This window comes from Saimiri boliviensis, chromosome 2 (genome assembly GCF_048565385.1).
Source record: "Saimiri boliviensis isolate mSaiBol1 chromosome 2, mSaiBol1.pri, whole genome shotgun sequence".
NCBI classification, from domain to species: domain Eukaryota; kingdom Metazoa; phylum Chordata; class Mammalia; order Primates; family Cebidae; genus Saimiri; species Saimiri boliviensis.
The window spans coordinates 38,997,927-39,011,907 of record NC_133450.1 but is presented as its reverse complement, the minus strand read 5'-3'; the positions used below and the strand labels follow the sequence as shown (position 1 = coordinate 39,011,907).

Here is a 13,981-nt window from a genome sequence, read left to right as displayed (position 1 = left end):
ATTAGGGTGCTCAGGGCTGCTGAATCTCCAGGAGGGCTGGGAGGGGTCAGGTGAGGAAGCAGCTGGGAAAGGGGCACAGGCCCTCTAGGAGGGGATCCTCCCCTCCCCCAGGAGAGCCCCTAGCGTGCGGGGAGCAATGGGAACAGACAGGCAAGAGCTGGGCCTCTGGGGACAGTTTGGGAGCAGGGTGGCCCAGGGTGGTGACAAGCTGCGGGTAAGAGCACAGCTGAGTGATTTCACCATCTTAGCTGACATCTCTCTGGAAGTTCACGTTGCTTTCACCCTGGTTTTTTTTCTGGAAAAGTTACAGCTTTTCTCTATTGCTTCCTTCTGGGACCTTTTCTGAAGAGATTCCAAAAGTGCCGTTGTGGGGATTGTTTGGAGGAAGGACAAAAACCGCTGGGCCACCCTGGCTCTGAGAGCCCTTGGAATGTTTAGCAGATGGTGTAGTTGAGGGATGAAGAAGGCCACACGGGAGGGCTGAGCCATCGCCGTCCCTGAGTGAGGACTTCCCCTGTGTGCAGGTGCCGTGTGGATTCCTCCCCTCCTGGGGCCTTTGGAGCAGCTGCCTCCGGGGACCCGCCTCGCCCCTTTTCTGCCTGGCTCCAAAGCAGCTGTGGTGCGGCGGCTTCTGATGCTTGAGTGTGGGGTGAAGGGCAGTGGATGAAAGGATGCCACCAGCCTCTCTGAATCAGAATGTTTTCTGGAGAGTCTCTGATGTGCCCACCCCCAAGTGTCCCTTCCCCTCCCCTGCCTTTTCCTCAGCTCACTGGCCTGGGAGGGAGGGCCAGTGGGAGTGGGCTGACTCCTGGGCATTCCCTGGGGCCAGAGATACAGAGTTCCAGAAGGCTCTCCGTGAGTGCCCCTGTGGGATGGGGAGGAGCAGGGTCCCATTGCCTCAGTGACAGGAGACCTGAGGACAGAACTCCAAGGCTGTTGTGGGTTATGAGGGTGTGGCCTTTTTTTTCCCTGTTGGGTCAGAATGGGGCATGGTGCTGGCATAGTGGGGAGGGAAGGATGTGGCCCCAGCCTGCTGTGCTGGGAATCCAGGGCCTGCTGCAGCCTGCCTGCCTTGGCACCTGCAGTATTCAGGGAAGCTCCTCCAGAGGACAGCTGTGGGTAGAGGAAGGGTGTGGTTTAGGTTCAAATTTAGAGGAAAAAAAGAAACCTCTCTCTCCCTCTTCTTCCCCTGGATCTTTAAAGGTGTGTGTCTGAGCTTCTTAGGCCATCAAAAAGGAAGCTTGGCTAGGTGTGGTGGCTCACACCTGCTAATCCCATCACTTTAGGAGGCTGAGGCAGGAGGATGGCTTGAGCCCCGGAGGTCGAGGCTGCAATGAGCTGTGATTGTACCACTGCACTCCAGCCTGGGTGACAGAGGGAGACCCTGTCTCAAAAAGAGATGAAGTCTTTGGGGACCTGCCCAAAGAAGGCTTCACAAGTGTAGGACTTGAGAGAGTTTTCTTTTTTTTTTCTTTTTTGTTTGAGACAGAGCCTTGCACTGTCGCCCAAGCTGGAGTACAGTGTTGCGATCTCAGCTCACTGAAACCTCCACCTCCCAGGTTCAAGTGATTCTTCTGCCTCAGACCCCCGAGTAGCTGGGATTACAGGTGCCCACCACCACACCCAGCTAATTTTTGTATTTTTAGTAGAGACAGGGTTTTATCTTGTTGGCCTGGATGGTCTTCAACTCCTGACCTCAAGTGATCTTCCCGCCTCTGCCTCTCAAAGTGCTGGGATTACAGGCCAAGAAAGCGAGTTTTCTAGAAGACTGATTCACTGATGACTGACTGGATTGATTGGTGTTGCAAGATGGAAGAGGTCGTGGCTGGGGCATACTTAGGAGAACTGGGGACCTGTGTGTGATAGGATGGGGTAGGCGTGGGTACCTGGTTTGAGGCTTTGGCTGCTGTCTGCCTCATCACCTCTTTCTCTGGCCTCCTCCTTCCCTAGCAGATGAGGTCTTCTAGGGTGAGTATGAAGACCCCAGTTCTCATCCTGGCTTGGAGGAATCTTACAGTATGGAGTGATGCTCTTCGGGTAGGAAGGAAAGGCTGGCCCCGCCCAGGGAGCACCAGCCGAGGCACTTTAGCCGTCTCTGTGGGAGTCTGAGCTGCACACACATAATGGTTCCAATCCGGTCTCTTTGGGCCAGAATGCACCCCGATTGAGTGGGATGCACTCAAGAATGCACTCCGATTGAGTGCCATGTCTCTTATCCGTCACCATCAAACAGTGCCTCCTGACAGTCTGCACTGGTGTCCTGCTTTGTACTCAGTGCCTCGTTTGTTCTTCAGCCCTCCCTTTCTTGGGCTCTTGGTTCTTTTCCAGCAAGTCCTCCTGCCCAGGAGAGACAGCCTTGTGATCCTGGGTCTCCTGGTCACTACAGGGCTGCTGTCATCATCCAAGAACTTTATAGTCTAATCCCGGTGACCTCATGCTTTTTCCGTTTTCCTTTCTGCTTACCCGTGACCTGCAATCCTTTGACCTGGGATCTGTATTTTACCATGTTGTTCTGCCGGAGAGTGAATGGCCAAAGTTCACATAGTAGCGGGTCCAAAAACCGCCCTAAGGAATCTTGACTCAGTCCTTCGGAGTGTCATGTCGTAAGCCCCGATCCTTCAGGTCTTCACGTCTCCTGCAGCTTATGCTGAAGCAAAACCATGGCAGCCAGGGCTGTGACCAAGCCTTTGTTTATAGCCCTGGCTAGTGTGTAGTCCGTTAGGGAGACAGTGGGCAGCAGAGCATGAACTCTGGAGCCTCAGTGCCTGAGTTCAAGTCCAGGCTCTACCACTTACTACTTCTGTGGCCTCAGTGCCTGCATGTGTAAAATGAGAACCCACCTTTTGGAGTTGTCGCAAGGGATTAGTCACTTTAATATGTATATAGCACTTAGAGCATTTTAGCAGTTGGCTGTTACGCTTTGTTTTAGTGCTAGGAGGATTTGGGCCACGGGTACTGTTTTCAAAATATGAGCTTAGTTTGCAGACAGGTAGCCTATGATAAATCAGAGAGAAAACTTCTCCAAGTAGAAAAGACATTTTAGTTTCTGGGTTTGAAGTATGCTTCTCTTGCCACCCTCTTGCAGTAGGATCCCCAAAGAGGGACCCTCAGAAAGTCCCTTTTAGAGACAAATCTCCCTAATTGTGTGTGCGTTGGTGTAAGGGTAGGCTGTGAGTAATCTTTTGCTTTAAGGCTGTGACCTGGCTGCCTGTGAAATCCATTTGGGACTGGGGCCTTTTCCATTTAGCTTCTCCAGAGAAGCTGACCCCAGATCTGATCTGGGAAAGGTCTTAGGCCATAAATCCCTGCCCCTTTGTTCCCCGCTGTGATGGTGGTGGGGAGTGCCTGACTGTGCACTCTGAAGAACATCTGAGTGCCACAGGGCTGGAGGTTAAGGGCTGGGGTGGCGCTTGGGTTTTTGTCTGTCAGTGCTGGAATGACACGGTGTTGCCCTGCCTGCTGGTTCTGTAAAAGGCATAGCTGATTAATTGTAAAGGCTCTTTTGAGGAGAGAGGAAAAAGCAGCAGCCTTACAATTCCCAGGGGGCTTTCCTCTGAGAAGCTCAAAGAGCTTTACCAAAATGATCTTGTTAATTAGCCCTCCTTGCATTGCACTGTGGAGGGAAAGCACTGGCCTGCCACTGAGTCCCCATCTGCAAGACGAGAGGCTCCTATAGAGCACCTTGGAGGTGACCCCCTCCAGTGAGACACAGTGACAAAGTGCTGTGTTCCAGAGGGTCCCGGCTCGGTCAGCAGCGAGTGGTAAGTCAATCTTGAGGTGCTTGATCTGTACCTCAGTAAAAGCATCAATTTGTTCACCATCATTGTTCATTTGTGAAGTTGGCCCTTAAGACCTGTGCTCTTTTTTTTTTTTTTTTTTGAGACGGAGTCTTGCTCTATCTCCCAGGCTGGAGCGCAATGGCTTGATCTCGGTCGGCTCACTGCAACCTCTACCTCCCAGGTTCAAGCAATTCTCCTGCCTCAGCCTCCTGAGTAGCTGGGATTCCAGGCACCCACCACCATGCCTGGCTAATTTTTATATAACTCCTGCTCTTAAGTAACTAATAGTGTAGGGCAGAGGGTCTCAAACTAGTCACACTGTCTCAGGTGAGTGCCACAGTGGGAGAAACCTGGAAGGTAGTAAGAGAACACGGAAAGGTTCCCCAGGTTTGGGGGATATTGGAAGGTTCCTGGAGGGGACAGCGTCTAATCAGAGACCTAAAGATTGGATGTACATAGGTTGGGGAATGGTACCGTATGGGGTGGATGGGGAGGAGGTGGTGCTGAAGCAGAGAGAACATTTGCAAAAGCCAGAGACCCAGGGGTGTGGGTTTCTAGGTTGAGGCAGAGGCACAGAGAACCAGGGGCCAGTGCCAAGGATTCCCAGAGTGATGGCAGCTTCTAGATCCTTCTCCATGTAGCTCAAGCCTCTGCCCTTTGGCCATGTCTGTGGTCTAGTTGCTTCTGAGCTCTAAAACTAGGGGTAGAAGACTTGGGTCAGTAGGGATGAGAGGAATGCCCAGGAACTTACTGCTTTTCTGTGAAATAGCAGTTAGATGTGTACTCTGGAAAGTGGCATTGGTGAGCTCTGCTTCTGTGGGGTGAGCATGGGTGTTGCGTAGGTGTCCCTGTCCTTCTCAAAGGCTACAGCCTGGAAATAGTCTGGCCACTCCACCCTTCCTTCCCCGGATGCTCCAGGTGGGCCTGCCTGTGAGCCACACCATCTGCTTAGGGAATAAAGTCCGCTTGAGGCTGTGTTTGCCTCACCCGGGTGCAGTTTACTGCTTTCTCTGTTGCCTCCACCCAGCTGTGCTAAAAGGAGCTTACAGAGACTCACTGATGGCTCAGCCCTGAGGAATTTCCTGGGGCCTGGGATGAGTCAGGGGCAACCTGTACCAGGTGCTGGGGTGGGGCTGGGGAGTGGGGGGAATAATGCTGGCTCAGCCGGTCAATAATTCAGAAGATTTCAGGTTCGTGGTGAAGCCACTGGTGCCCCTGAGGTTTTGCAGTCCTAGGGAGAATATCACCCCTGGTATGTGTCTTGTCTTAACATTGTAAGAACCAGGTCTTTGCCCATTCCTGTACAGTGACCCCAGCACAGGCCACGGACAGGTGAGCACTTGGGAAGTGCCTCTTAACAACTGCCATTATCATCACCATATTGATGGTGTATGGAGCACGAACCCTGTGCCAGGCATCATGTTTAGAGCTTTACAAACAGCAGATGTGGCCTCATCCAGGAGGACACAGTCATGGGGCAGGCTGTGTCCATCCTCATTTTACAGGTGAGGACCTGTGGCTCTGAGAGACTTAAATACTGTGCCCCGGCAGTGGGGCTGGGCTATGAGTTCCTCAGCAGGTACCTGGACCACTGGGCTGGCAAGTGGACTTGGGCACCCTCATCAGTGCTCATAGAGTCTGAGGGCACGGTCTTTCTTGGGATTCAGTTTTGTTTTGTTGTGTTAAACATAAATACACATAGCATAAAGTTGGACCATCTTCACCATTTTAAGTGTACGGTTCAATGGCAGTAGGTACATTCATATCATTGTGCAACCAGCATCACCGTCTCTCCACAGAACCTTTTCACCTTCTAAAACTGAATTCTGGACCCACTAAACATGCCCACCCCACTTGTCCCCATCCCTGGCAACCACTCCTGTTCTCTTTCTCTGGGCATTCTGGGGTTGACCCTTCATCTGTCTGTCTTGTTGCAGAATCTCCCTGGGGTGCCCTCCCCAGGCAGCAATGCCAGGATGCCCGTGTCCACCTCTCTCCACCAGGATGGCAGCCAGGAGCGGCCGGTGAGCCTGACCTCTACTACCTCCTCTTCGGGCTCCTCCCGTGACAGTCGCAGTGCCATGGAGGAGCCCAGTGGCTCCGAGGCTCCTGCCGAGAATGGAGCAGGCTCCCCGAGAGGCCGGCATCTCCCCAACAGCAACAACAACTCCAGCAGCTGGCTGAACGTGAAGGGGCCCCTCTCCCCATTCAACAGCCGAGCTGCGGCTGGGTCTGCACACCACAAGCTCAGCTACCTGGGCCGAGTGGTGCGGGAGATCGTGGAGACGGAGCGCATGTATGTGCAGGATCTGCGGAGCATCGTGGAGGTGCGTGCCGGGGTCCCGGGCGCAGCGTGCCAGCAGAAGCCTGCTTTACCCGGGAGGGAAGCTCTCAGAAGACATGCTTCCCGTGGAGTAGTTGGAGGACTGGGGTCTCCCGCAGCCCTGTGGAAGCTGCGGGCTCCTCAGGCTTCCCTAGGACCTTGGGCCAGATCAGTAGCTTGGGCTGGCAGGAGTAAGCATCGTTGATAGGGAGGGTGGGGCCCCAGCCTGTTTAGGAAGATGGCTCTAGAGAGCCTGGGCCACAGAGACTGAATGCGGTGAAGACATGGGCTCTGGGCCTGGCCCCCCGCATCCGCTCCCCTGTTGTCTCCTGGCTGTGCGGGGTCTCAGGTTCCTCCTCTGTAAGAAAAAGCCACACCTCCCTTGCAGGGCCACTGTAGGTAAAGGACACGGAAGGGGAGCTATGTGGCCGCCACTGAGGAAGCCCTCTGCCCGCTGGCTTGGGGCGTGGATTAGTTTCCCAGGGCTGCCTTAACAAATGGCCACATGCCGAGTGACAGCAGATATATCCTCTCTCAGTTCAGGAGGCCAAAGTCCAAAATCAAGGTGTTGGCCGGGTGGGATCCCTCCGCAGCCTCTGAAGGAGTAGGAGTTCCATGCCTCTCATCCAGCTTCCTGGGTCCTGGCAGTCTTTGACAGGAGATACGGCCCAGAACCTTCCCATCACCTTCTTCTCTGTGTGTTTTCCTGTCCTCTCCTCTTAAAAGGACAGCAGCCACTGGATTTGGGGCCCACTCTGAATCCTATGTGAAGTCATCTTGAGATCCTTAACTAATGGCATCCATACAGACCTTATGTCCAAATAAAGTCACATTCTGGGGTTCCAGGTGGACACTGTCTCACCCAGCACAGTAGGCGGTCTATGAAGTGGTGTCACGGCAGTGCCGAAACGACGTGTGGCTGGGGCGGGTAGTGGGCATGTTGTGCCGGGAGCCGGGTTCTGACCGCCTCTCCGCATGCAGGACTACCTCTTGAAGATCATCGACACACCTGGGCTGCTGAAGCCAGAACAGGTCAGCGCCCTCTTCGGGAACATAGAGAACATCTACGAACTCAACAGGTGTGTCAATGGGCCCGACACCATGGTGTGCCTGCGACGCCCCCTTCAGGGCCTAGAAAGGAACCCTGGATGGCCCTGGACTCATGGGCTGTGACATGTGGGCCCGGAGCCTGTTCTCTGAGGACAGGGAAGGGTGGTCCGTCTCTGTGCCCTGGCTGACGTGCTTTCTCTCAAGGGCAGACAGGGAGGTAATTGGACGGTGGGTGCGTGTTGGGTCCAGCCTGGGCCGGCGCCCCTCAAGGAGCTGCTGGGCTCTTCCCTGCACACTGATTCTCTTCCCTCTGGGTGGCTTCTCTGTCCTTCTCATTGTCATTTTTCACTTGCACATCTCCTAATTTCTTACCCTCCTTCCCACTGACCCCAAGGGCTCCCTGGAGATGATCTGACCTATTAGTGGAATGCACAGCCCCCGCAAGACAGATGTGGGAGGCTGAACAAGGCCTGGCCAGGGGCTGTGTCAGGGCAAAGGGCGTGGGTCTGCTGCCTGGGACCACGGACTCCCCAGGGAAAGTGCACTGCTTGGGAAGGGCAGGGCTTGAGGGAACAGCGGTGCTAAGACTGGAGGAATCATATCCCAGGCCCCTTAAGATTGGCAGAAGGAACTCTGGCTGTGTAAGCTGGAGAGGTCTGGGAGCGCAGGGTGCAGGGAACACTTAGGCCAACCGTGAGGGGTTGCGGAAAGAGGAGGAGCGTAGAGGGAGGAGACAGGGAGCAGTGTTTCTAGGGGTGCCAGGACTCACCTGTCTCTCCCCATATCCCTGGCTCCTTTGCTAGTCCCCTTTCTCTCTTCTTTGCTCTTTAATCCTCTGCTTTTTGTGTGTTTGACTCCTTCTGCCTACGGAGGAGCTGTGTCCCCTCCCGAGGTGGGTATGGGGGTCCCCTCTTCCTCTCCCGCTTGCTGAGTCCATAGGTCTCCCTGGCTTCCCGCTTTGTGGTGGTGCTGGATACTTTGTGGTTGCTGCATGGGGCAGGGCTTCCTCTGCCCTTAGCTGCCTCCCAGGAGGCTGGAAGCCCCAGCTCTTTAGCATGACGACAGGGCTGGCTGTCAGTCCGGGCTCAGGGCTTGGGAGGTTGGGGAGGGGGCAGTGAGGGGCCTTGTCCTCTGACTGCAGAGGGTACAGTGGCTGCTCTCCCCTCACCCAGCCAGCTCCTCAGAGACCTGGACAGCTGCAATAGTGACCCCGTGGCTGTGGCCAGCTGCTTTGTAGAAAGGGTAAGAAGGGTTGGGCCCTTGCCCCTGTCTTACCTTGTTGACAGCTCAGAGAGACAAGAACTGCCAGCATAAGAGGACATCTACGTCTTGGGGGATCCCTTTCCAGGAAAAGTCCCGGGTGCTCTGTCTTGAATAAGAAGGGTGTTCTGGGGGAAGCCAGGGCTGCTGGGTGGATGGGATGTTCTTGACAAATAGGTATAAAGATGGCTCTGTAGGCACCTGGGAGCAGGGGACAGAGTATGCTCTTGGGCTAGGGACCTATCTGGTACCACCATCTTTACAGTCAAATGGGAATCTCCCTGAAATCACTGTTTTTGATCTCTTCTTAGAGCCAAGAGTTTGATATCTACACCCAGTATTGCAACAACTACCCCAAGTGAGTAACTGGGATGGGAGGGAAGGCAGAGCCATCTGGTGAGTCCAGAGCCGCCACCTCCTCATCCAGGCCTTCCCCAGGCGGTGACAGGCCCTTCTCCCACTCGCAGCTCCGTGGCCGCCCTGACGGAATGCATGCGGGACAAGCAGCAGGCCAAGTTCTTTCGGGACCGGCAGGAACTGCTGCAGCACTCGCTGCCCCTGGGCTCCTACCTGCTGAAGCCGGTCCAGCGCATCCTCAAGTACCACCTGCTGCTCCAGGTAGCCATCACCCCTCCCCCTTCTTCCCAAACACCTCGGGTCTGGGGAGGGCAGGCCTTCGAGTCAGGGGTACCTAAGCCCCTATCTTCTGCGCAGGAAATTGCCAAGCATTTTGATGAAGAGGGGGATGGCTTTGACGTGGTGGAGGATGCCATTGACACCATGACCTGTGTGGCCTGGTACATCAACGACATGAAGAGGAGGCATGAGCACGCAGTCCGGCTCCAGGTGCTCTGGGGCTGGGAGGCTGGGGGGAGGGGCAGGGCTGAGTGGGCCGGGCTTCGGCTGGAAAAGGGGCATGTGGCAACCATTCCGGGATGAGCTGGGGGGTGGCGTTGGGGAGCCTTTGTGGCAGTGTTTGCAGAGCCTCTTCAGGCCCCAGTGGCCTGACTCTAGGGGTTGGGGCCCCTCTGCTGCAGGAGATTCAGTCACTCCTCATTAACTGGAAGGGACCCGACCTGACCACCTACGGGGAGCTCGTCCTGGAGGGCACGTTCCGCGTGCATCGTGTGCGCAATGAAAGGACCTTCTTCCTCTTTGACAAAATGCTGCTTATCACCAAGAAGCGTGGCGATCACTTTGTCTACAAGGGCAACATCCCGGTAACCAGGCCCTGCCCATCTCCTCTGCCATCTTCTCTCCTTCTCAGAGGATCTGGGCTCCCCTCCTTTTCTGCTTCTTGGGGCTCCTGCACCACCCTTCTGAGTCTCCCTCCCTACTTCCCCAGGCTGTCTTGAGGGGATGGGCCCCCCAACATTGTGCTTAACTGTCCTTTCCCTCTGCCCACAGTGTTCTTCCCTGATGCTGATCGAAAGCACCAGGGACTCCCTGTGCTTCACCGTCACCCACTACAAGCACAGCAAGCAGCAGTACAGCATCCAGGTGAGGGGCAGGTGGGGCGCAGGGGCGAGGGAACAAGATGCCCAGGGGACACCTGCACGGGACTCCTGACTCCTCTGCTCACCTAGCTGCCCCAAGCCCCAGTGTCTCCATCTGTAAGGCAGGGATCTTTGCAGGCACCTCTCAGGGTCGAAGCGAGGAGTCAGGCTAACCTCACAAAGGCCCCAGCGTGGCCCCACTTTTTCTTCCTGGGCAGAAGCACTGTCCATGCTAGACACCTTCAGGCCTGTATTGATAACCCCTGGATTGGTTCCTTTCCCTTGGATCCTCCTAGGCCAAGACAGTGGAAGAGAAACGGAACTGGACTCACCACATCAAGAGGCTCATCCTAGAGAACCACCATGCCACCATTCCACAGAAGGTGAGCTCCTCCAGCTCCTGACTGGGTGCAGGCAGAATTTGCTCCTCTGAGCCAGCTCTGCAGGGTCCGTTGGGGACTCGTGTTCTGGACTTTGGCTCCACGGGACAGTGGGTGTCAGTATGGCAGATGCCCCAGGCCTTGGTGCAGCACTGCAGGCCGTCTTCCTTGTACAGCAACGGTGGGTCCTGTGGGCAGGGGAGGCCGACCCACGGAAAGGTAATAGTGTGTTGCCTTCTCCTTCAGGCCAAGGAAGCCATCCTGGAAATGGATTCCTACTGTAAGTTCGCTCTCTTCTGCCTGCTTTGTCCCTAATTGTGCACATTGCTAGGTCAGGCTGCATTCTGGGGAAGCTTTACCTGATCATTTTATTCCAGGAGGGGGAGGATGGGGGTCTCCCGTTAAGGGCGGGGTTTAACTACATGATTAGGGACGCTTTCCTGCTGAGCGGTGGGACCCTCAGTGCCTGAAGCTGCCAGACGGAAGATGGAAGGCGCTCTGGAGGCTCCTGGTCCTGGAGCTGGGTGGGTGCAGAGGTCTTGCTGGGCATGGACAGGGTCGAGAGTAGGCCAAGGCCCGTTGGGAGCCAAAAGCTTGATGGTCTCTCTCCTGGGTGCAGATCCCAATCGGTACCGCTACAGCCCAGAGCGGCTGAAGAAGGCATGGTCCTCCCAGGACGAGGTGTCCACCCATGTGCGCCAGGGCCGCCGGCAATCTGGTAAGAGAAGGGCTGTGGAAGCAGGAAGCCTCTCTTTCGCACCCTTGCCCAGGCTGGGGACTGCCTTCAGCAGTGTCCAGGCCTGGCTCTCACCTCTGTGGAAACCCTGGGAAAGGCTAGAGTGGGGCTGGGTGCACACATGGGGCGCATCCTTTCCCTTTGCTAGTGCTGCCCACACCAGGTGCCTCTGGGCCCTTGCTACCCAACCGGTCTGGGTAGCTAACCTTTTCTTTCTTTCTTTCTTTCTTTCTTTTTTGAGAGACTGAGTCTTGCTCTGTCACCAAGGCTGGAGTGCAGTGGCTTGATCTTGGCTCACTGCAACCTTCATCTCCTGGGTTCAAGCAATTCTCCTGCCTCAGCTTCCCAAGTAGCTGAGACTGCAAGCATGCACCACCACACACAGCTAATTTTGGTATTTTTTGGTAGAGACGGGATTTCACTATATGTTGGCCAGGCTGGTTTCGAACTCCTTGCCTCAGGTGATCTGCCTGCGTCGGCCTCCCAAAGTACCGGGATTATAGGTGTGAGCCACTGCACCTGTCCAGCCCACCTTTTTCAAGGCCCTAGAAATACTTGCTCCCTCGGGCCTTGGCACCCCTTCTTACCCCCTCCCTCCTTTGCCGCTCGGGAATACCAACCCCAAGTCATTCAGGAGTGACACTCAGACATCACGAATGGCCCCATCCCAGTTCTGGAACAACCCAGCAGAAGCAGGATCTGGAGAAAACGAGTTAGACTTCAGTGGCACCAAACCCAGACAGGCAATATTTACTTTGGGTCTCAGGAAAAAGTTCCGTTTTCCTCTCCTGGGTTTTCTTCCATTCCTGGAGTTGCTAGTGTGTTCTTGGATTATTGGAATGAATCGTCTATTTGAAAGGAGAAAACCTTGCTTTTATTCTTAGCTCTGTGGTGATGAGTGTGTGTGTTTTCTACATTGGTATTTTTCACTGCTATTTAGTGCGAGGCCCAAGGACAGGTCCGGCGTAAGCCAGGTGTCTGCCAAACATCCCCAAGGTGGGAGTTGGGGTGAGAATTGTCTTTCAGACCCCGGGAGAGAAGGATTCTAAAGTGACTGAGAGCAGTGTCTTGGCTTGGGTCCACAAGTATGTTGGGTTTTGATTGGTGATGACCCGTGGGTTCCCTGAACACGTGGGTGGATTGATATGTGGGCGTTAGCCTTCTGGAAGGTGGAGCAGTGGCTTATAGGAAGCTTTTGTGGTTTTATGTTGTTGGTATTGCTCTGGATGGATCTTGAGCCCTAGGCCACCTTGCTATGGTTGCAAAAGTTTTATGGTTAAAAGTCCCAAATGTGTGGGGGGGTGTTGCCTTCTTCTCTCTAGCCCTCTTTATTTCCTTTTCTTTTTTTTCTCCTGTAATTCTCTGCTTGTCCTCCTTAACTTGCTGTACCTTAAAATTGGAAGCTTCTATCACATGGATGTGTTCAGCAACGGATAATGTTGGTGGCAGTGATAGTAGCTCTATCCTAATGTCAGTGTCAAAACTTTAGCTATGGATGCACAACTCTGTGACTCTACTTAAAGCCATCACATTATACACTCTAAATAGGTGAATCGTATGTGAATTATATCTCAATAAAGCTGTTACCAAAAATCCCCAAACTTTAGTTGTCCAAGGCACTCAGGAAATGAGCCATTTTAGAGAGCTGAAGTTTCCAAAAGGCTGAGATTTTTAGCCTGTAAATACTAAGAGTTGGATTTTTTCAAAAAAGATTTAAAAATTTTTTTGTTTTAACTGTTATGAAGTAGACATCTTTTCTTTTCTTTCTTTTCTTTCTTTTCTGTCTTTCATGGAGTCTTGCTCTGTTACCCAGGCTGGAGTGCAGTGGTGCGATCTTTGCTCACTGCAACCTACACCTCCTGGTTCAAGCGATTCTCCTGCCTCAGCCTCCTGAGTAACTGGGATTACAGGCATACACCACCATGCCCAGCTAATTTCTTTGTATTTTAGTGGTAATGGTTTCACCATGTTGGCCAGTCTGGCCTCGAACTCCTGACCTCAGGTAATCCGCCCACCTCGGCCTCCCAGAGTGCTGGGATTACAGGCGTGAGCCACCATGCCTGGTTGAAATAGACATCTTTCTAAAGCATGTTAAACTTTAGAAAGTTTAACATGGGTGCTGCCTGCAGTTGAACCTTTCCTTTTCTGGAGTCGGTGCTACAGCCTCACTTAGGGTATGTGAACTGCCAGATGCTTGAGGGGCACCAGAAGCTGTGGGTTGCCATAGAGACAGCCTGCATTTGATGTGCCATGCCCCTCTTCATGATTCTTCTGTAACACTGAAATGTTTGTTCTCATCAGTCTAAGCATGTTTGTCTGTAGTAGCCCCTCTTCCCCTCCTGTCTATTAGAAAGTGATTGTTCAGGCCAGGCATGGTGGCTCACTCCTGTAATCCTAGCTCCTTGGGAGGCCGAGGTAGGAGGATCACTTGAGGCCAGGAGTTCAAGACCAGCCTGGACAACATAGTGAGGCTTCGTCTCTACAAAATTAAAAAATTAGCTAGGCATGATGGTATGCATCTGTAGTCCTAGCTACTCCAGAGGCTGAGGTGGGAGGATCACTTGAGCCTGGAAGGCAAAGGTTGCAGTGAGTGGTTATCATGCCCCTGTACCCAAACTGGGTGACAGAACAAGACCTTGTTTCAAAAAAGAAAAGAAAGAAAGAAAGAAATCAAATGAGTCAATCTATTGGACTTGTGGGAACTGTAGACCACAAAAAGACCAGGAAAGTCCCGGGGGAGGGGCTTGGGCCACCTGCGGGCACTCTACTGCCTGGGCTCAGCCCTCCGCTCCGACTTCCTTGAGGCCCTTTCTGCTTCTGCTTCCCACTCAGAGAGCTGAGATGGGCTAACAAGTATACTCTATGGATAATTAAGGTCTATCATTTAATTTAAATGATGTGTCACTTATCCCATATTGAAAAGTTTTGAAATGAAAGAATATTTTCTACTTCTCACT

At 53.7% G+C, this 13,981-nt stretch overlaps 1 protein-coding gene across 5 annotated transcripts in view; it reads left to right on the top strand.

Annotated features, from left to right (window-relative positions):
• The window catches only part of PLEKHG3 (pleckstrin homology and RhoGEF domain containing G3), a 42,694-nt gene that overhangs the window by 19,937 nt on the left and 8,776 nt on the right, over positions 1 to 13,981 (top strand). For 4 of the 5 annotated variants that reach the window (XM_074393129.1, XM_039468814.2, XM_010335150.3 and 1 more), the window contains exons 2-12: positions 5,717 to 6,106; positions 7,084 to 7,181; positions 8,325 to 8,394; positions 8,724 to 8,770; positions 8,880 to 9,030; positions 9,127 to 9,258; positions 9,450 to 9,632; positions 9,820 to 9,912; positions 10,205 to 10,291; positions 10,535 to 10,568; positions 10,908 to 11,006. In XM_074393129.1, the coding sequence (XP_074249230.1) occupies positions 5,756 to 6,106; positions 7,084 to 7,181; positions 8,325 to 8,394; positions 8,724 to 8,770; positions 8,880 to 9,030; positions 9,127 to 9,258; positions 9,450 to 9,632; positions 9,820 to 9,912; positions 10,205 to 10,291; positions 10,535 to 10,568; positions 10,908 to 11,006 (1,345 nt within the window). In that variant the 5' untranslated portion in view covers positions 5,717 to 5,755. The other variant, XM_074393130.1, reaches the window with a different exon arrangement.